The sequence below is a fragment of the Aotus nancymaae genome, unplaced genomic scaffold (assembly GCF_030222135.1).
Source record: "Aotus nancymaae isolate 86718 unplaced genomic scaffold, 86718_ANA_hifiasm-v0.15.2.pri h1tg000041l, whole genome shotgun sequence".
NCBI lineage: Eukaryota > Metazoa > Chordata > Mammalia > Primates > Aotidae > Aotus > Aotus nancymaae.
Window position 1 is genome coordinate 44,022,433 of NW_026988455.1, and position 22,575 is coordinate 44,045,007.

The 22,575-nt window shown below is 40.4% G+C and overlaps 1 protein-coding gene across 6 annotated transcripts in view; it reads right to left on the reverse strand.

Moving 5' to 3' along the window:
• The window catches only part of PIP5K1B (phosphatidylinositol-4-phosphate 5-kinase type 1 beta), a 351,464-nt gene that overhangs the window by 133,004 nt on the left and 195,885 nt on the right, over positions 1 to 22,575 (reverse strand). For all 6 annotated transcript variants that reach the window (XM_064361684.1, XM_064361689.1, XM_064361686.1 and 3 more), the window contains one exon: positions 20,174 to 20,473. In XM_064361684.1, coding sequence (XP_064217754.1) covers positions 20,174 to 20,473 — 300 coding nt within the window. The remainder of the gene's footprint in view (positions 1 to 20,173; positions 20,474 to 22,575) is intronic.

Consider the following 22,575-nt stretch of genomic DNA (forward strand, 5'->3'; position numbering starts at 1 on the left):
AAATACCGTAACTCAGAATCACAGGCATTCCTGTCTTCATGACCAAAGACTACAAAGAGCAGCTGGTCCTCCTCTTGCTTTTACATCTTAAACACCACACTCCTTAGCCCACTGCAAACTATCTCCTGTCCTGCTGCTAGCAGGAGCTGGTGTGGCTGCAGGGTGGTTAAGACTCCTTGCTCTGGAAGCAGATGGCCTGGTTTGACTCATGGCTCCCCGGCTTGTTTGTTTTTGGGCAAAGAATCTAACATTTCAGGTACCTATTCTAACCTGTACTATCTCTATAATAGGGATTCCTACCAAATAATTCCTATCAGAGTTATTGTGAAGATCAACTGAGTTAATCCGTGCCAAGTCTTAGGCACACAAAAAGCACACTCAATGTCAGCTACTCATGTTATTATTTCTCCACCAGCTGAATGAATCCCTGTGACCACCCCACCTTGAATCTCCCCCTCCCTTAGCTATGGTGCCCTGCCTTCTCTGTGTTGTCTTTGTACTTGACTTTCCCACTTTTTCTTCCTGTGCCCTAAAGGTGTTCACCTAAGTTCTCTAACTCTGTTCTCTACTTTCTAGTACTTACACTCATTGACTCTTTTGGTGGAAAAAAATGTTTAAGTGCCATGCACTGTGGAAGCTGTCGGATCTTCAGGGATAAATAAAACAGGTAAGTATAGCATACTCAATATTAAACAAGCCCAAATTACACATTGTAATAAGGCCTGGAGGAAACAATCAGGGAGTACCTACTTTTGATTGGGGGGCATTTCAACAGTCCAGGTAAGAGATGGTAATACTTGAATGAGTAGCTGCAGTTGGGGAGCTCAAGGGAGAAGTGGATAGATTTGAGATCTTCTTAAAGGTAGATTGCAATTACCCTCTTTCTACAGAAAACTCCTAAACTGTTGCATTTCATCTGACTTCATTCATATTTCCTTCAGGACATCTCTAAACTTCTTTTTCAAGTTAAAAAAAGTTTTTTTGAGACAGGGTCTTACTCTGTCGCCCAGGCTAGAGTGCAGTGATGCAAACACGGCTCATTGCAGCCTTGGCCTTTTGGGCTCAGGTGATCCTCCCATCTCAGCCTCCCAAGTGGCTGGAATTACAGGCGCATGCCACCACGCCTGGCTAATTTTTTGTGGAGATGGGGTTTTGCCTTGCTGCCCAGGCTGGCGTTGAACTCCTGGGCTCAAGTGATCCAACCACCTCGGCCTGCCAAAGTGCTGGGATTATAGGCATGAGCCACCGTGACCAGCTTTCTAAATGTCCACACGTGGCCATGCTACAACCCTAAATTCTTATCTCACCGCAAAGCAGTTCTTTCCCCTCACTTCCCGCTCTTATTTGAAATCATTCTAATGTGATTTCCTACTTCACGGCTCCTTTTCCTTCACTGTGTTACCCAGTCCTGCAGCTTCCATTATCAAAATGTTCCTTCTCTCTATTGACAATGATTTAATCCCAGTTTCACCAGCGGCCCCCAACCGCCTTTTTTCTGAGATGGAGTCTCACTCTGTCACCCAGGCTGGAGTGCAATGGCACGATCTCGGCTCACTGCAACCTCCGCCTCCCGGGTTCAAGTGATTCTCCTGGTTCAGCCTCCCGAGTAGCTGGGATTACAACTATGCATCACCACGCTCAGCTAATTTTGTATTTTTAGTAGAGATGGGGCTTCTCCATGTTGATCGGGCTGGTCTTGAACTTCCGACCTCAGGTGATCCCCCGACCTCGGCCTCCCAAAGTGCTAGGATTACAGGTGTGAGCCACCGTGCCCGGCCGAGTTTCCCATTCTTTCTTCACGAATCCATTCCTGACATGTGATCTTGACCAGATCACATCATGTCGCTATTCAAAGCCTTCCGTCTCTCACCATTAGTTGGTGTCAGTGCTTCAATTTGACAGAGAAGGTCCACACTAATACGGCCCCAGTCAGTGACCTTTTGTTATTTATTGCGTGCCTAGAGACACTTGCCAGGCTAGTCGACTGGAACTCCTTAATTACCCCTAAATGTGCTCTGAAGATGTAAACCCTGATGCTTCTTCTAATGTCGTTTCTTCTAGATGGTCCCTACCACCTTTTCATGGTCCTTACCTACTGTTTTTTTCAAAGCCTGTCTCTACTCCAGGCAAATTTACTAATGATTTCAACAAACTATTGGGATATGTCTCCCCTCTGAAGACCCAAGCACGTTATTAGTGTCCCTCTGTCATATGAAATTCTATCTCAGGTTACATCTATATTCTTTCTATTATATACACAAGACTTCATGTCTCAACAAAGACTAGTTTGACTTAGTGCATCTTGCTGTGTGCTCTAAACATAGTAGGAATGAATATTTGTTATATTACTTTCCACATGTATAAGCAAGTGAAAACCAAAATATTCAGCAGCAAAGAATGTAAAATACTACACCTTGTATCTTAAATAAAAGAACTTGATACCTGTGCATCATGATTACAATGCTCATGAACAAATTTTTGGCACTGAAAACATTTACTGTGATTATGTGCTCTGGGTGGTCAAAAACATAAAGATAAAAGCCTACAGGGCTTTCAAACCTACCCACACCATGGGTATTTTAAATACACTGTGTCAAGGGCAAAAATCAAGCTGATATTTATAGAGGTTCTTTTGATTTACTGTTCAGTAGGCATACAACTAAATGGCAGATAAAAAGCAAGGCTGTTTTGCTATAAAGTAGGCTGCGCTTTGAGTCCAGTAAGACTATCACATTTTTCTTCAGGAAGCCTTTGCAAGAACAGCATGTCACAGGCTTGGTCAACTGCAAAGGCTCTTTAATCATCCAAGAATGTTTGGTGCTGGCCCTAAGATGGAACACATCTCAAGGCCTCCTTAGCGTTCCTGCCCTCTGCTTGTCACAGTGGTTCTTATGGAAATTAATCCATTCTATACATACTTTATTGAGCACCTAGTATGTGTCAGGAACTCTTCTGTTTAAAATTCCCTTGTGTAGTCTAGCAGATGTATAATAAAACTAGAACATCCCCATTTTACAACTCCTGATGAATGAGCGGGTCCAGTCAGTCGGTGGTCATCAACAGCTATTAACATTGCAGAAAGAAAGGCATTCTGACATGATGTGCCTCCTGATGAGTGGAGACACCAGATATGAAGTCAGACCTAAATCTGACTCAACCTGTAGATCCTAAAACCCACACAGAAAAAAACACACAAGAGAGGAGCATGTTAGATGAAACAATGGGATGTAATCAGCAAAATCCAGACGCTCTGGGATAAACAACCCAACATCTTCAACAAATACTTTCAAAAAAAAAAAACAAAAAAACAAAAAAACAAAACAGAGTGACAAGAAACTTAGCAAGTAGAATCTACTTGAATCCTGATCCAAATCCTAAAAGGTTGTTTCTGAAACAACTAAAAATTTGAGCACTGACGTTTGATGATTAGTAAGAATTGATATTTTTAATCCATTATAATGGTATTATAGGTTTTTTTTTTTTTAAGGAGTCCTTAGTGTTTAGCGATTCCTACTAGAATATGAGTAAAATGATGTGATGTTTTGGATGTATTTCAAATTATACAGGAAGAGAGGCAGTAAAAAAAAAAAAAAACCTAGATTGGCTATGAGTTAAAAATAGAGCACAGAGTATATGTGGATTCATTGTAATATTTGATCTACTTCTATGTATTTTTATTGTATAAACTTTTCAAAATTAAAATTTAGTGTGTTATTTTGAAATGCTTAGATAAAATGCATGTCTACCCCTGTTTAGCATTAACTCATTCATGGCCAAGGAAAAAACAGAAATTAATAATTTGGAATCTTAACTAAAGACTGATCAAGTGAGACAGAAATAGCAAGTTTTCTGCTGTGTCCTATCAAGTGACATAGAACAGAACTTGCCATGTTCTGTCTCACTTGATCAGTCTTTGATGGAAGATCTGAAGAATAACCAAATTAACAAAATGTGGAGCTGACAGGAAGAGGTGTCAAGGGTCCTGAGTAACGCTTCCAGTTGGCCTAAAATCTAGTCCCTGAACAAGGACTTAATGACTGGCAAATACATTTTTGTTATTTCAATAACGTAAGAAAATTCAAAATAGTGTCCTGGTGATTTTATGCAAATAGACATTTCTGAAAATACTGGTTTAGGGGAGAATGAGTCCAAGGACCTGCCATTTCCCACAAAGTAGACCCCTCGGAGTACAGTTCCAGAATTCCTTGTATTATGCCAGTCTAGTTAGAGCTGAACACTTACTTTTCAATTTAATTTAATTTCCTCAGTAAAGCTCAGTGTTCTCTGCCAACGTAATAATGAGGAAAATACAGGCTATGACAAGCCATACAATTTTGGCTGGTAAAGCAGAATGAAATAAATATTAAATCTGTAGCCTAGTTTTGGCAATAATGTGTTTTTTATGGTGTCTATGCTGTGGTTTAAAACTCGGGCTGTGCTGGATTACCGTGTACCAAGGCTTTTATTTTTTATTTTTTTGCTCACTTAAAAAGCTTGAAGTAATAAAAATATACCTTATATGCATTAAAATGGTCACCTATCATTTAAAAAGATTTCATCACCAGCTTCCTATATTGGTTGAATTTGGTTTTCTTTCTTTATAAACATCGTTTCTTCAAATAAAGATGTCTTCATAAATTATTTTGTAAACAGGTTTAAAAGTAGTATTTTATGTTAAAACGCCAAGTCCTTCTCATTATATGTTTTTATATCTTCTTGGCCTTACCACAAGTGATGTACTTCATTGCAGCTTAGCTGGCAGGACAGCAGAGAGCCCAGGCACAGGCCAGCTACCTCGTGAGACTCAGAGGCCAGGCTTTGTCCAAACCCCCACATCCACGTCCATGTGTGAGGTAAAATTCTGGAACCCTCACCACTGTCTGCTACAGCCCACCACCTCTGGTAAACTGCCTTTCTTGGCAAAAAGAAAAAAGTACTTACCCTTCCCCTTTCATATTACTTTTATGGGACAAAGAAAGAGAAGAACGGAAGAATCTGTCCATGATAAATAGGACCCTGATGGTTTCAACTTTGTGTTTAAACTCTAAGCGTCTTAGAAAAAGGACTATATCCTATTCATTTTTTGTACCCCCACAGGTCTTTGCACAGAGCCTTCTGCAGAGAGACAATTCAGAACTGTTTGCTGAACAACACGCAATTAATTTGGCAGGAAGGTAAGGCAGAATTTATCAACTGAGATTCCATTGGTGGTTTAAGGCCAAAGAAAACCGGCTGATCTATGTTCTGGGATTGTCGAACCTTTCATAGAGCAGGAAGAGTCTGAGGCCTGGGAAAGTCACCATTGGTATTGAGAAACGGTATCTAAGAACAGCAAGTAGCTACCTACAGAGTGAGTTTTAAAAAGAAGTGATGGAAAACCCAGGTTCTGAGAAATATCACTAAGAAAAAAAAAAACTTTGGAGTCTTGAGTTATTTTCCTTTCTGAATAATAATATATGCAGATGATCAAAACTAAAGAAGGTACAAGACAGTAGCTCAACATGACACAGTTGAAAGCCACACTCAGCATGAGGGTGACAGGAAGTTAGAACTGGAATATGTAAGTGTGGAGAGGCCCGTGGCAATGTTCTCACCTCGTGTGTCCACATGGGACAAGGACCCCATGTTTCCAAAGGTGCTCACCTAAAAAAATGGAGGATAAAACAGGGACAGTTCACACCCACCCTGAGAGTGTGTTCAACTTTGAATAAAGAGAATATTTAACTGGAGAGGTGACTGTCTAAACCAGAAGAGACTGCAATATTATTAATTGATAAGTTTCAATTTGGGGAAGCGGATGCTAGTCCAGAAAAGGATTCACTAATTAAGTAACTGCATGTCCCCCACACATCCAACTGCACAGAAAGTAAATTTGCAACCTGAATCACTGCTTTCTCTGTTCCTTGAAAACTCGATTGGTGACATTTGTTTTGAAATTGCTAACAATCTAGGAAAAAAAGGCTGGATAGCTAAATCAGAAGGAGGACTATCAGAGGGTGGAGAATCTCTACTTCTAAAGAACTCCATCACCATTTGAGGAGAGATTACCAGGTGCTTATGAAAATGCAGCAAACACTGAGTTGGTCATTATAATGGTTTGTCTTTGGAACATCTGGAGTGGGCTGAATATGGGTAAAGTTTACAAATATGGTCTTCGTGTGGAGAAATGAAGAGAGGAAGTTAACGAGATGTAGAATCATTTCAGCAAGGCTTGCATTAAGGCTGGATAAGGATACTTTAAACAAACGTTGAGTTTTAATGTCCTTGTAGCCTGAGTAGCTATGGACAACTGATCTGTCCAGTGAAGTACACATCCCTTTTAAAAGACATTTTTGATGTATAAATATAGAAAGTTCACAGATATATCCTTTTTATAAAAAGTTGAATGTTATATATAAATTGATGTATAACAGATTGTCCTTGGCCATTTCATTCTTATGGAGGAAGACATTCCCCCCCAATGGACATTTGACACTTACAAGTTCAGTATTTGGAGGGACAAAAATGAAGAGAGAGAGTTATACTTGCTGGATCAAAATACTAAATTTGGCCAAGTGCAGTGGCTCACACCCAGCACTTTAGCAGGCCAAGGCAGGTGGATTGCTTGAGCCCAGGAGTTCCAGACCAAACTAGGCAACATGGTGAAACCCTTTCTCTACAAAAAATACAAAAATTAGTTGAGCATGGTGGCACGTGCTTGTATTCCCAGCTGCTTGTGAGGCTAAGGTGGGAGGAATGCTTGAGCCCAGGAGAGAAGGCTGCAAGTGAGCGATGATCATGCTCCAGCCTGGGCAACAAAACAAGACTGTCTCAAAATATAAAAAAACCACAAAATTTAAAAATGTCTTTGAAGGAAAAACACTGGTGATATCAAAGGGACACTTACTTGCAGTGTAAAAATGTAAAGACGTGGACGGATACTGACAGGGATGAAGAACCATATATGTGGCCCCAAACCTATCTCAGAAGCCAGTATGGGGTGATCTTTTCTGAAAGGTTCAGAACCACTGCATGTCCAAAGAAGTACCTTACTTTTCATGAGGTAGTCATGCAGGCCCTGGTCCTTCAGCACTCCATAAATGTGCCCTGGATGTTGAATAAATAAAATTAAGCCCTATAAAATCAAACTGATTTTACTCTTTAAGCCTAAGTTGAAAGCTTCTGGGAGGAAGACAAGGTCATGTTTGACAGGTACACAATGCACTGGGTAATGTACCACAGGGCACATTTCTGAACCATTTTTAAACTTTGTAATATTTTCCTAGACCTTGGAAACTCTTAAATATGCCTTAAATCTCTGTAACTCAGTCATTCACCAGCTTCCGGAAGTTCCTCCCCAGGTATAAAATCACTAGGGTTTGCCGTCCCTACATCTCCTTTGGATTGGCTGTTGGCAACCCTGCTCTGTTTCACATCACGATCTGTGTGACTGGCTTACATCAGATCCACACCAGATCCACAGCAGCCAACCTCAAAGCCTTTCCAGATACATCTTCAAAGCCATAGTTGCTACCATCAGGCCCCGTGTGTCCACTTCCTTTTCCTGCCATAGCTGTCCTCTCTGCACTGCCAGGATTCACAACAGGGAAGAGAAGAGGGTTCATGGGGGCATTTCTTTCCCTTTGCTCCCTCTCCCAGATAGACTGTGGTTTTTTCTATTTGGGGCCCATATCAACCTTACCCCTACACTTAGGGTCATCTAATCAAAGACCAGTAGGTTCTTTTTACAAAAAAGCCAGAAACTCTAAATAGTAGATATAGCATTGCTCTATTTCATAAGTCCAAAGATTTTAGCTTTCCTTAACTTGAATTATTGCATATATAAATTTCTGTGAGACAAGTTACTTAAAATGAAAACTTGCTAGACATATAACAACAATAAACTCGGGAAATGCTTCAACTCCCTAATCTTTAGGCAATATCTGTTTTAGGAAGAAAGGAAAAGTTTACTCCTTAGAGCCGAGGAAATTACTTTCAGTCTCCCATTTCCATTCTTTCTGTAGAAATTTTGATAATACTTTGGTTTGAAGTGAGAGTTTAAAAAAAACCAAACTACTGACTTGATAATCCTTCCATTTCTGTAGTGAATCAGAATTCTCAAAAGCTGCTCACACAGGATTCAACGTCACATGTCGAATCCCTAATCTCCTCCCCTGCAAGATTTCAAAGACAATCCCCCTGTAACCATCGCATCGCTCAGAAGGAAGTCTCACTTTTAACGTAATAGGATTTCAAGTGCATGCATGTTGGTAACAGTTGGCAAATGTCAATGGCTTGATTATGCTTTTCATTAAGTTTTAAAAATTAAATGTTGGGATTATTTATTTTACTTTGTGTTCCTTAGTCACTTGGCATTGTGTTCCTCTGATCCTCCTTCCTTGAAACAGGCTGCAAGATTTTATTAACTAATTGTCCTGTCCAAACCAAGCTCTTCCGCTAGGATTGAGCAACTGAGCCCTTTCCTGACTGCTACAGCACCTGCCCCTGTATCTCCTGGTCAGAGTCAGGGGACCAGTCATTGAGCACTTCTAGCCCATGCTGCCTGTATCTGTCCGTGTTATTACTTACTCTTTTCATTTCGGTGGACTTACCACCATTATACACAAGCTCCTTAAGGAGAGTGTGATGATGAAAGAACAGGGGTTTGGAGTCAGAGAGACCTGGGTGTAAGTTCTGGATGCAGCGCTGTGAGCTCTGTGGACCTGGGGAAGCTGAACGTCTCCTGAGTATTCACTTCTTTATCTGTCAAAAGGGGAATCATACCACCCACTTCACAGGGCTGTTGTGAAGATGAATGGGAGAACCTATCTGTAATAGATAGTCTGGCTCAAAGTTAGTATACAATAAATGTTAACTAAACCAACCTATAGAAAAAGTTAGCCTTGGAAATGTATCCTTATTGTCCATGAAATAAAGTATTATGTATTGCATTGTGTCTACATATTTGATGATTACACATGATTTGTTTTACATGTTAAGCTACTTTGGTATATCTAGGTTATATCCAAGATGAAACCTTCTCTCTACCAAAACCCAGAAGAGCCTATTCTGTAAAACTTGGGAATTATCTTACTTAGTATAAAGTCAGGCATGAAAAACAACGTTGAGTATTTTGATTTGTGCAGCTACCCTGACACCATCTTGCACAGACTACTGTGTTCCTTCTGTTACTGCTAGCAGGAAGGAGGGCTCATCTCCATTCTCCACCTTCAGCAGAGCTAAACTGCAGCAAATGGCAGAAGCCTAGACAAACACCAGACCCCTCCCAAGGCTACTGAACAGTTGTAGTGTATGGATGGTCTTAAACGGGGACACCAGTCACCACCTAGATAAAAACTGAGGGGATGAAGAGGTCAGCACAGCTGCAATTTAGTAATTTACTGGCCATTAACAGACCTTGGCCAAATGACCATACAAATGTACTCCAAACAATTATCTCCAAATTCACAACGTTAACATGATTTACTTTAGTTCTTTCGGGACTAACCATGTGTAGATTATTACTAAAACCCGCTTTTATTATGTTCATTGACTAGATAAGACTCACCATTCTAAGAATGTCTGTCGTTGCTACTTCCTAGGCTTCGTCAGAAGATAGACACCAAAAGAAATGCTGTGTAAGAACTGTCAAGTGAGCTAAGACTGGGAAAATGAGGTTCCACAGTTCCTGTTCTCATCCAGAGCAGATTTTAGTAGCAAACGTTAAACATGAAATCAAGTAATTACAATATAATGAAGCAATATCAATGGCTGTAGAACAGATTTAGATGAAGTCTCATAGGAGTGCTTTTCATTAGAAACGCACACGTTAAACTCCTGTAACATAGGCCTTTTCTTAGGAATCTTTGTCAGTGGCAGAGTCTCACAGGCACATTACCAGCCACGAAACTTAACTCTGAGTTTTCTGTTTCCTTTTCACCAATCTTTCCTATATCCCCAAACTGCTTTATTAGATTTATCTTTTGCTTTCTTGGGGTATATACTTAAGTCATTTTTTAGCGAGAGAATTAAATACACACTTATCAGAGTGGCTAAAATAAAAACCAGTGACAACAGCAGATGCTAGTGAGGATGAGGAGAACACGGATCATTCATCCACTGCCGGTGGAAATGTAAAATGGTGCAACCATTCTAGAAAAGAGTATGGCAGTTTCTTAAAAAATTAAACATGTGCTTACCACATGACATAGAAATTAAATTCAGGCGTTTATCCCAGAGAAATGAAAATGTATGCTAATGTAAAAGCCAGACTACAAATGTTCACAGCAGCTTTATAAGTAACACTCAAAAACTAGAAAAAAAAACACATGTTCATCAGTGGGTGAATGTTAAACTGTGATACGTCTATATCAAGAAATATCACTCAGCAATAAAAAGGAGCACACTATTTTTTTTTTTTTTTTGAGATGGAGTTTCGCTCTTGTTACCCAGGCTGGAGTGCAATGGCGCGATCTCGGCTCACCGCAACCTCCGCCTCCTGGGTTCAGGCAATTCTCCTGCCTCAGTCTCCTGAGTAGCTGGGATTACAGGCACATGCCACCATGCCCAGCTACTTTTTTGAATTTTTAGTAGAGACGGGGTTTCACTGTGTTGACCAGGATGGTCTCGATCTCTTGACCTTGTGATCCACCTGCCTCGGCCTCCCAAAGTGCTGGGATTACAGGCGTGAGCCACTGCGCCCGGCAGGAGCACACTATTGATACAGGCAATAACTTCGATGAATATCAATGACATTATGCTGAGGAAAAAAAGCCAATCTCAGGGGTTATATACTGTATGATTCCATTCATACAGCATTCTCAAAATGACAAAATTATAGAGATAGAAAACAGATTGGTGATGGCACAGGATTAGGAAGGAGTTGTGAGGGAAGGAGGTAGCTGTGGCTATAAAAGGGTAGCATTAAGCATCTTAGAGAAAGAACTGTTCTGCACTTGACCATGGTGGTGGTTATATAAATCTATGTGTGTCTAAAATTGCACAGAACCTCCCCCACCACACATGTGCATGTAAAACTGGTGAAATCCGAAAAAAGCTGAAAAAGTCAGTAGGTTGTACCAAAGTCAGTTTCCTCATTGTGATACTAAAGTCGTGCAAGACTGTGCAAGATGCTACCACTGGGGGAAACTGGGTGAAGGGTATATGGTATCTCTCTGTGTTATTGCTTCCAATGGCATGTGACTCTATTATCTCAAAATACAAAGTAAAAAAATTTACAGGTAGAAAAATTTACAAAGCCCTTGCCTATATAATATGATAATGTCTTTATATTTCTGTTCTCACAATAAAACCTGCCTTGGCTAGGTAAGTCCAAAATCCTTTTTCCTCAGACCAGAGAGTAGCAGGCATTCTTCTACTGTTTCCTAGGAACTCTTAAGATTCCTTCCAGCTTGGACAATCTTTGATTCTATGAGTTGGTTTTATTTGTTCACCAACTTTAATTTTGGTTTATGCTCATACTGCTGTGATATCAAAGTATTATAGATAGCCAAAACTCATAATTTTAAGACAATGGAGCAAATCGAATATCTAATTTATGGGTTTACAGTGTTTGTAAAACACACTTTGAAAGACAGAGGATTTGGTTCAGTGTGGTGGCTCATGACTGCAATCTCAGCACTTGGGGAGGCTGAGGCAGGAGGATCACTTGAGCCTGGGAAGTGGAGGTTGCAGCGAGCCGAGATTGTGCCACTGCACTCCAGCCTGGTGACAGAGCAAGACTCCATCTCAAAACAAACAAACAAAAACACCAAGTAATTTAGGAGTATGGAGTCAAGAATGTCCCTGTACCCTTTTCATGTTTTGATTGAAGTCTAAAAATAAAATCTAATTACTTATTGATGAGAGGATAGTTTAAATTGAAATATTTCTACCTTCAGGATATATACATCTCCTTTCTATTAGGTCTAAAGCACTTTTCTTGCCTAGTGATAACTGAAAAGGCAAGCAATATCAAAAAAAGAAAACAAACGTGTAAACAAAATGTAAAAAGTTTACTACTAGCAAACTTGGAGCTGAATGGTAAGCACTAGCTATAATGTTAAATTGAGTATTATATAAAATAACCCATTTCGTGACCCATGCAAACATGCCCAGAGCTGATAAGAATCTGATCCATAAATTTAGAGCTTGCCTTACACAGAAAGATCCCTCTTTGCACATCAGAAAGTTTCAGTATTCTTAAGACTGGTTTCATTAAATTCTGAGAACCTATTAATATTTATGGTTCCAGCCATTTGTGTGAAAAGAAGAAAACTGGTTCCCCTCTCTTTAAAAATTAATAACCTTGCTGCCCAACAAAAATGATAATAAATGTAAAATAAATCAATTAGGTCATTAATTATCAAGACTGTCTCTGAAATGACTCTCACTTGCAGGATTAAAAACATTTGGGTTGTAAACACAAGTTCTTACTAATATACTCTGTCTCAAAGTCATTTCCCAGAGTTATTAATAAATATTGCAGGATATAATAATTTATAAAATTAATCAAATGACATGAGATTCTAGATTTTACATAGATAACATATCAGAGAAAAAATCATGGTGGCCGGGCGCGGTGGCTCAAGCCTGTAATCCCAGCACTTTGGGAGGCCGAGGCGGGTGGATCACGAGGTCAAGAGATCGAGACCATCCTGGTCAACATGGTGAAACCCCGTCTCTACTAATACAAAAAATTAGCTGGGCACAGTGGCGCGTGCCTGTAATCCCAGCTACTCAGGAGGCTGAGGCAGGAGAATTGCCTGAACCCAGGAAGCGGAGATTGCGGTGAGCCGAGATCGCGCCATTGCGCTCCAGCCTGGGTATCAAGAGCAAAACTCCGTCTCAAAAAAAAAAAAAAAAAAAATCATGGTAAATTACAATGAATACAAAAATAGATCCTAATTGTTCTTTTAAAATTAATACATAAATTTTCAATTCAAAAGTCTAGCTGGAGAGACAGTACATATTTAGTACTAATAAAATAAAGTCCATATTCACAACAGCAAAGACACAGAATTGACCTAGATGCCCATCAACAGTCGACTGGATAATAAAAATATGGTATATATGTAACGTAGAATAGTAAATAGCCATAAAAAGAATTAAGTCATATCCTTTGCAGCAACATGGATGGAGCTGAAGGCCATTATTCTAAGCAAATTAACAGTTACAGAAACCAAATACTGCATGTTCTTACCTCTAAGTGGGAGCTAAACATTGAGTACAAACGGACATAGAGTAGAGAACGGCAGACACCAAGGCCTACTCGAGGGTGGACGGTGGGAGGAGGAGGCAGGAAGATGGAAAAGCCACCTATTAGGTACCATGCTTATTACCTGGGTGATGAAGTAAACTGTACACCAAACCCCCATGACAATTTACCCATGTAATAAATCTGCACATGTACCCACAACTTAAAATAAAAGTTGGAAGTCAAAAAAAATCTAATGACTATTTACAACACTGCTTCCATGGGAAAACTCACTGAATTATAAATGTACTTTTGTTACACAAATGACTCTTGATATGAGGACAACCAGTACAACTTTTCAAATAATCCCAAGTGATTCAAAACGGAGATAATCTACTTTATTAAATTCTCAGTGCCATTTTTGGCAGGCATTGCAGTGAAACTGGATACTTCTTCCAAAATAGGCAGAACTTAAAAAGTAGCTAGTTACACAAAAATCACCAAAACCAGATTTCTTGGAAGTGTACATAAACCTTTCTTTCTCTTTTTAAAAATCACTAGACAGTTGATTACTCCTTTGTTCAAATACATATTCCAATAAAAGCTTACTAAGTACCTACTAAGAACCAGGCAGGTAGATATAAAGATAGATTAAGCCTTGCTACTCAGGCTCCAGGATTTACATGTGAAAAAATAACAGTGTATTAAAACCCATGGAAGAGGTGAGCCCAGGATGCATGGGGAATCACAGCAGCATGGTCTTGGAGTAACTGATGCCTGAATAGTCCTCACATGAGTAGGTGAGGGCCAGGTATAGAAGAGGGGAAGAACAGTCCAGTAGAGTGAGGCATGCATGAAAAGACCAAAACCTTTAGAGATCAGAAGAGCTGGAGAATGGGGGCTGCATCAGGGGAGAGGGAAGAGAGAAGGCTGGAGAGAGAAGCTGAAGGAGGCATCTGGAGAAGGTGGCAGGGACCAGATCAGGAAGGATCTTAATGTTCCAAGCTGGGATCATTGGCTTTAGCCCAAAGGCAGTGGGGAACCTTGGCCAGAGAGTGCTGAGTCTTCTGATCAGAGGATCAGTCTGCCAGCAGTGATGGGGATGTGATGGAAAGCAATGCCAGCAAAGAGGCTACAGCAAAACTCCAGGAGATGAATAAACAGGATCTAAATAGTAGCAGTGGCTGTGCCTACAGTGAGAAGGGGGCAGATCCATGAGTTATGTGGTAGACAGACTGGAACATGGTGACTTTATGGCCTGCAGAGAAACAGCGAGAGGAAGAAGGAAAGGGTAGCTTCAGGGTGCAGATTTGGGCATCTGGCTGCATGATGGTCATGTTCCCCGGGTCAGGCAAGTCTAGAAGAGGTGCAGGCTTGGGGGAAGATGAAGAGGTACCTGGGAAGATGAGTTTTCAAATAGGACATGCGTCTCAGCTTGTCCGTCACGTGGGAGCCACAGGGGATGGTTTGAATGAATCCTGCTTTCTGGTTTTGATAGCAAGTGATCTGTGATGTCTTTGTAGTACTTGATATCACCACTCTTTTCCTGGAACAAATTTGCTTGTGGGTATGGATAGCTGTGGCAGTGAGCAAATAGAGGGTGAGATCAAGGGATAGGAAACTCTTCAAGAAAGGGAACTGATCATTTACATATCCATTTCCCCCCCCCACACACAGTCAATGGGGAATAGCAATGTGGAGATGGCAGGGGCAGAACCTGACATCTGGATCCCTGCTTTTGGAAACAGCCCTCTGATCCTTTGGGGTAACTGCCTCAGCAGAGTTGAGGCATAAAAGAAGATCAACTCTCCAGAACAGTTCAGAGTGGCCAATGTGCTACATAGAAGAGTTGGTCAGGAATCAATCATTCCAAAGGGCAGGCTGATTATACACAGGGATCTGGGACTGGGCTTGCGGAAGCCAGGCAAAAGGACTCAGGGGCTGCCACAGGGACGCCAGGAGAAGACGGCATGTGTCAAGAGGACTCAGTCAGGATGAGGCTGTTCAGGTCTTTTCAGATGCAGAGCTCAGCAACAGCAGCTCTGACTGGCAGTCAGGGAAGTAGCCCATGGGAAGTGGGGAGTAAAGTAGGTCAAGCTGGCCCTTCCAGCCAGCACTCATGCTAAATGGAATCCTGGGGTCTGAGATCTTAAGCCAAAATATGGAAAGAGAGGTGGCGGTGCCAAGAAGCAGGGGGAGGTCAGTCATAGGTTAAGAGGCTTAACACATCCATCTGGGAACAACAAAGAAGCTGGGGTCCAAAGGTCTGGGATTCTTGGATTTGCTACTACTAAGCCCTTAACAGGTCCCTGGCACCACCAGAAAGGGTCTTCTGACAATATGTGGTTCTCATATTATGTGGCTATTTTTCTTGTTTACCTCACACGCTCTCCCTATTAACTGCCCAACACCAAACAACTACAGCTCCCAGAACACCTCGCATCGTGCTATTTCACACCCAGGTTTCACACCTATTGTTCCCGTTTCCTAGAAATAGGCTTCTACTGCTTTGCCTACCTGGAGAACTCTTCTCACCCTTTAACAGCAAGCTACAATGTTCCCTACTCTAATCCTCACAATATAATATCGTTGCACATACTACACTGTATGGCAATTGATGAAAAATAAAGGTCATGCTTGGCATGCAGTGTGCTTGCAATATGTGCTGATAAGTGAATAGAAGCAGACATCCTAGTAGGTCCAGTTCAACTTTCTCTGCCTGGGGTGGTAACACGGTAATGCACTCCTCTAACTGGTTTGTTTCTAGAGCCTTAGCCGTACTGTCTCACAGGAATTTTAGCATCAGAGATTCCTGATTGATTGGTGCTGGCCTCAGCTCAGACTAACACTGCAGCCTCTCTGGGTCTCTGCAGGCCCTCAGCCATTACTGACACTCAGCTCTGCAAAGCAGGGCACTATCAGGGCAATGCCAACCACATATCCTATTGCAGTCATCCAGTGAGGGGGCCCTTCAGAGGATGATCTGAAGAGAGAGAGAGGTAACCCTAGGAAGAGGATTCTGAGCCTTGAGGGGGAAAGAAGGGGAGGAACAATGGCCTCCAAGAGATTCATGATCCATTGCAAGGATGGGAATTTTTTAGGGGGAGGACAGTTCACAGCATTCATATGATTTGCTAAGAAGTCCCTGACTATTAAATATTAAGATTCACCATACCAGAAACATGCTTTGCTTGACGTGGCTCTGCTCAGAGCACCAGCTGTTGAATCCAGATCTCAGAGGACTTGGTCATGGTCAGGACAGACCAGGGAAGGGAGCTGGGTTCCCCCACAGCTCAGCATCTACGGACCCCCATACTGGCCTGAGAGAAGCCTTTCTGAAGGCAGATATTGTACACATTTTAGAGAATGTCCATGATCTGCGTCTTGTACAACTTCAAATGCAGTGAGTAGGAGGCAGTTAGCGTCATGATACCTCTACCTTGACCTTTATGTTCCTTAGAACAACAAACCTGCCAAAGAATTTAAAAAAAAAAAAAAAAGGCAAATCTCCAGGGTCACATTCATGATGAAAGTCTGGTTTGAACTCCCACTCTCAGTCCTGAGCTCAGGAAATGCTAATAAACAGACAAATCCTGATCAATGGCTCTTTTACATTTGATTTTCTTTCTTTCTTTCTTTCTTTTTTTTCTGGCAGAGAAGCATGTGGTGTAGGAAGTCAGCAGATAAAGGCTTTCCATACTAAAGAGGCAAGAAGCACAGAAAGAGAAAGCAAGAACTACAAACCACTGCTCAAGGAAATAAGAGAGGACACAAACAGATGGGGAAACATTCCATGCTCATGGCTAGGAAGAATCAATATCGTGAAAATGGCCATACTGCCCAAAGTAATTTATAGATTCAACGCTATCCCCATCAAGCTACCGATGACCTTCTTCACAGAACTGGAAAAAACCACCTTAAACTTCATATGGAACCAAAAAAGAGCCTGCATAGCCAAGTCAATTCTAAGCAAAAAGAACAAAGCTGGAGGCATCAGGCTACCTGACTTCAAACTATACTACAAGGCTACAGTAATCAAAACAGCATGATACTGGTACCAAAACAGAGATATAGACCAATGGAACAGAACAGAGGCGTCGGAGGCAACACAACATATCTACAACCAACCAATCTTTGACAAACCTGACAAAAACAAGCAATGGGGAAAGGATTCCCTGTTTACTAAATGGTGTTGGGAAAACTGGCTAGCCATGTGCAGAAAGCAGAAACTGAACCCCTTCCTGACATCTTACACTAAAATTAACTCCAGATGGATTAAAGACTTAAACATAAGACCTAACGCCATAAACACCTTAGAAGAAAACCTAGGCAAAACCATTCAGGACACAGGCATAGGCAAGGACTTCATGACTAAAACACCAAAACCATTGGCAACAAAAGCCAAAATAGACAAATTGGATCTAATTAAACTCCAGAGCTTCTGCAGAGCAGAAGAAACAATCATTAGAGTGAACCAGCAACCAACAGAATGGGGAAAAATTTTTGCAATCTACCCATCTGACAAATGACTTATATCTAAAATCTATGAAGAACTAAAACAGCTTTACAAGAAAAAAAAACAAATAAGCCCATTCAAAAGTGGTCCAAGGATATGAACAGACACTTTTCAAAAGAAAACATATATGAGGCCAACAAACATATGAAAAAATGCTCATCATCCTGGTCATTAGAGAAATGCAAATCAAAACTACATTGAGATACCATCTCATGCCAGTCAGAATGGTGATCATTAAAAAGTCTGGAGACAACAGATGCTGGAGAGGATGTGGAGAAAAAGGAACACTTCTACACTGCTGGTGGGAGTGTAAATTAGTTCAACCATTGTGGAAGACAGTGTGGCGATTCCTCAAGGACCTAGAGATAGAAATTCCATTTGACCCAGCAATCTTATTACTGGGTATATATCCAAAGGATTATAAATCATTCTGTTATAAGGACACATGCACATATATGTTCATTGCAGCACTATTTACAATAGCAAAGACTTGGAACCAACCCAAATGCCCATTGATGATAGACTGGACAGGGAAAATGTGGCACATATACACCATGGAATACTATGCAGCCATAAAAAAACTATGAGTTTGGTCCTTTGCAGGGACATGGATGAATCTGGAAACCATAATTCTCAGCAAACTGACACAGGAACAAAGAATCAAGCACTGCATGTTCTCACTCATAAGTGGGTGTTGAACAATGAGAACACATGGACACAGGGAGGGGAACATCACACACTGAGGTCTATGAGCAGGGGGGACTAGGGGAGGGATAATGTGGGGAGAAATGCCAGATATAGGTGATGGGGATGGAGGCAGCAAACCACACTGCCATGTATGCACCTATGCAACAATCCTGCATGTTCTGCACATGTACCCCAGAACCTAAAATGCAATAAACTCTGGGGAATTGAGAGTCACTTTTACCCACATCCTGTAAGGGCAGAAAAAACACAGGAAAAAGCTTTCTACTAAAATATGTATGCTTTGTTTTTTCAGTTTTTGAATAAAAAAACATGCATTACTCAAATCCACTCAGATATTCGAATATCTCTGCTGGACGTTGTTTGTTTGTCTGTTTGCTTGGTTCCTACTGTACTGTCCCTGACTTCTGAAAAATAATTTTTAAAAATCCTCAGAGTGAATCTTTAAGTTTCAGTTGTTAGAAGCACATGCCTTTGTACCTGAACAGATGTGGGCTCTGCCACTGACTTGCTAAATAATGCTGGATAAGTTTCTGAATCTCTTTAAGAACCCAATTTTTCAGCAATTAAAACGGAAGTATGAATAGTACTGACTTCAAAGAGCTACTGAGAGAATTAAGTGAATTGATACATTAATAAATCTTAGACTAACCTGGCATACTATAAGCATTCAATATAGGAGTAACATCTCTGTCAATAAAGAAAAACAATTTCAAAGACATTTTTGTGCACAACCATACATGTTATAATAGGCAGAAAGGAAGAAAGAAAAAAATGCAGAAACAGTGGTTCTGTTTTCCTTAGTGAAAATTCCCTACTCTATACCTCACAGGCGGTGTCAGACTGTCTTGTCACCTTCACGTGAGTTCAGGCCTGGCAGAGAAGCGTTCCCCCCTCCCCTGTAACAACATGGGTCATCCATCCAGGCCGATGGAAAGTGCAGAAAACCATAGCCTCTGCCATCATGCTTTCTGCCTATCTCCACTACACCCAACTTAGCCAAGAGGCTGGACGGTTCTCCCGTGATCATTACCCTTTAGAAGCTATTAGCACTGCATTTTTCTTGTCTCCAAAAATATTTTTATGTTTTCACCATGTTAGGAAATTCTTCCTTTAGTTGTTGTTGCTGTTGTTCATTGTTTTTGTTTTTGTTTTTTAAAGCATTGCAGCCTGGGGGAATTCCTCCTCACTTTGGACAATCACCACGGCTAAGTTTGTATGGAATGGCGTCTGCCCCAATGGGCAAGTGTCATTCCTGTTCACCTCTCATTCAGACCACACAAGATAATTTTAGCAAATGTGCTGCTCACATCATAGTTCTGCATCTATGCTGATGTCTAGGGAGCCATTATTAATCCCAAGTACATTTTCTCTCAACTTGTCTCCCCAGTTCGAGTCTTATTTCTTCCAAGATTTCTATATGGCTTTTCTTACTCAACACTGCATTAAATCTAAATTCCATTTTTTTCTAGTTAATCTATCTTCCCCAAAGGAGAGAAAGAAAACAATGCTTTCTTGTTTCCTTTATCAAAGAAAGCTGACTTAGCTTATTAGAAAAATCAACAGAGATGTAGGTTAAGGACTGCAGATGACTGCCTTATCATCCACCAGCTCCTTCCGTATCAGGGAAGCATGTCTTGGCACCAGGATTGGGAAAGATAGAATTCCACATGTCCACCACTTTGGACATTCCCTACTTCTAGGCTTTCAATAAGTGGCAGCCACAGTTTACATGAGCACAGATTTCAAAGGAAATCACAGCAATCAAGCTTCCTTACCCGGCAGTCTCTCTGAAGTGTTTTCATAAGCGCATTGTATGTTTCTGTATCAAAATACAACCCTTCGTGCATGTCTTGCAGGAAATCTAAGTCCTTAAACGTGGGGTTGGATTTCTCTCTCTCTTTACGAGATGCTCTTCGCTTATACGTCGAGCCTTTCAAGTCATATGTAAAGTGCATTCTCATGGAGCGTGGCAAAACGTTGTTCATCACCACAATCCTGATATTAATGCCTCCTGATTGCATACAATACAGTCCGTAAAATTTTGGCAAGAGAGTCCTTGGATTCTGGTTTAAATTCTAGAAACCAAAAAAAGAAAAATATATTTACAGTTTTCTATTTGACAAAATAATGCTCCACTAAAGATGTGTTTTCATGCTTATATAATAATTAAAAATGGGAGGTGACTGTCTTTATTAATGTCCATCACTAAAATGTCGCTGTTTCTAATCTATTTCTTAAGTCTGTTTATTGGAAGAGCAACTTTACCCTTCTAAATTCAGGGCAGTTTAAAGTGACTGAATTGAAATTGAAACATAATGTCCCAATTTGGCTCCAACTAAAAGCAGGCAAGGAATTGGCTGGTGCCATGAGTGACTATTCTCTAAGGTAGCTAAAGAGAAAATTAATTACCAAGGTATACGGGATGAACATTTAAAATTTTAATAGCTCCTGCAAAACTGTCTTCCAAAATGGTACACCAATTTACAACCATACTGTGTAAGATTGTACACAGACCTCCCCATCACTCTTACCAGTGCTGAATAGCACCGAACTTTACAACCTCTGTAAGCAGGATTAGTCAAAAATGGAAATCTGTTTGTAAAAATTTGAATATCACTGATTATAGAAACTTAATCTTTTTAATGTATTTTTAGTCACCCTGAAGATAATTTTGCTCATTTCTCTGTAGGTTTTTGTCACTGCTGAAATTCTTGATACATTCTGGATATTTATCATTTTTCTCGTCTATACAGGGTAGTTTTTTTCCAGTCTGTTGTCTTTTTTATTATTTAAAAAAATAGGGAGGCCAGGTGTGCTGGCTCATGCCTGTAAGCCCAACACTTTGGGAGGCCAAGGTGGGCAGATCACAAGGGCAGGAGTTTGAGACCAGCCTAACCAGCATGGTGAAACTCTGTCTCTACTAAAAATACAAAAAATTAGCCAGGCATAGTGGCATGTGCCTGCAGTCCCAGCTACTTGGGAGGCTGAGGCAGAAGAATTGCTTGAACCCAGAAGGCGGAGATTGCAGTGAGCCAAGATCACGCCATTGTACTCCAGTCTGGGCAACAGAGCAAGACTCCGTCTCAAAAAAAAAAAAAAAAAAAAGGAAATGCATGCCTATTTTCGTTCCCTTTTAAAGCAGATAAGAAACTAAAATAGTTTACGAAAGGGCATGTATTCAGTGAAGATAGTCTCTGCTATCCTTGATCCTTCCCCCAGTTCTCAGTATTTGAGAAAACTACTGCTCTCACTTTATTTCATTCCAGAAACATTCAATGTGGTTATATTAATTTTGTGTCTGGTATTTTTTGTTATATAAATGTGTTGACTTTTGAAAAAAATTTTTATTCATTTATTTATTTACTTTGAGAGACAGAGTCTTGCTCTGTCACCCAGGCTGGAGTGCAGTGGCATGATCTTGGCTCTCTGCAACCTCCGCCTCCTGGGTTCAAGTGATTCTCCTGCCTCAGCTTTCCAACTAGCTGGGACTACAGGCATGCGCCACCACACCCAGCTAATTTTTGTATTTTTAGTAGAGACAGGGTGTCACTATATGTTGGCCAGGCTGGTCTCAAACTGCTGACCTCAAGTGATCCACCTGCCTCTGCCTCCAAAAGTGCTGGGATTAAATGCGTGTGCCACCACTCCCATCCTGAATGTGTTGCCTTAACTTTTTATCTAATTTTAATCAAATATAAGTAGTCACATATGGCTATTATCACATTAGACAATGCAGTTTTACAAGAGGACAAATATATCTGAGCTTAGAACTATGGAATTTTAAGATTTACTAATTAAGCAGGTTATCAAATAATATTATATCAATTTGATCCTAATTTTAGATAATTTAAAAAGGTGTGCATTAACAAAGTACAACTGAAAGCGTATACACCAAATTTTAGTAATACGTATCTCTAGGAAAGAAACTATAGTTAGTTGAATTTTTTTTGGCTTTATTTTCTGTTTCTCTTAAAAAAAAAAACAAAATAAGCATCAAAATCTTTTAACATCTGCCTATAGGCCACTAAGATTTTTGTTTAATTTTTAATTTCTATATTTCTATATGAAGTTGATTTAAGTATTAAGTATTTAATGCTGTGCCTGGCAGATTTTGGAATTAAAATAATACATTTTATGTAAAAATTTTTTAATAAAATGATCATATGACATCTCATGA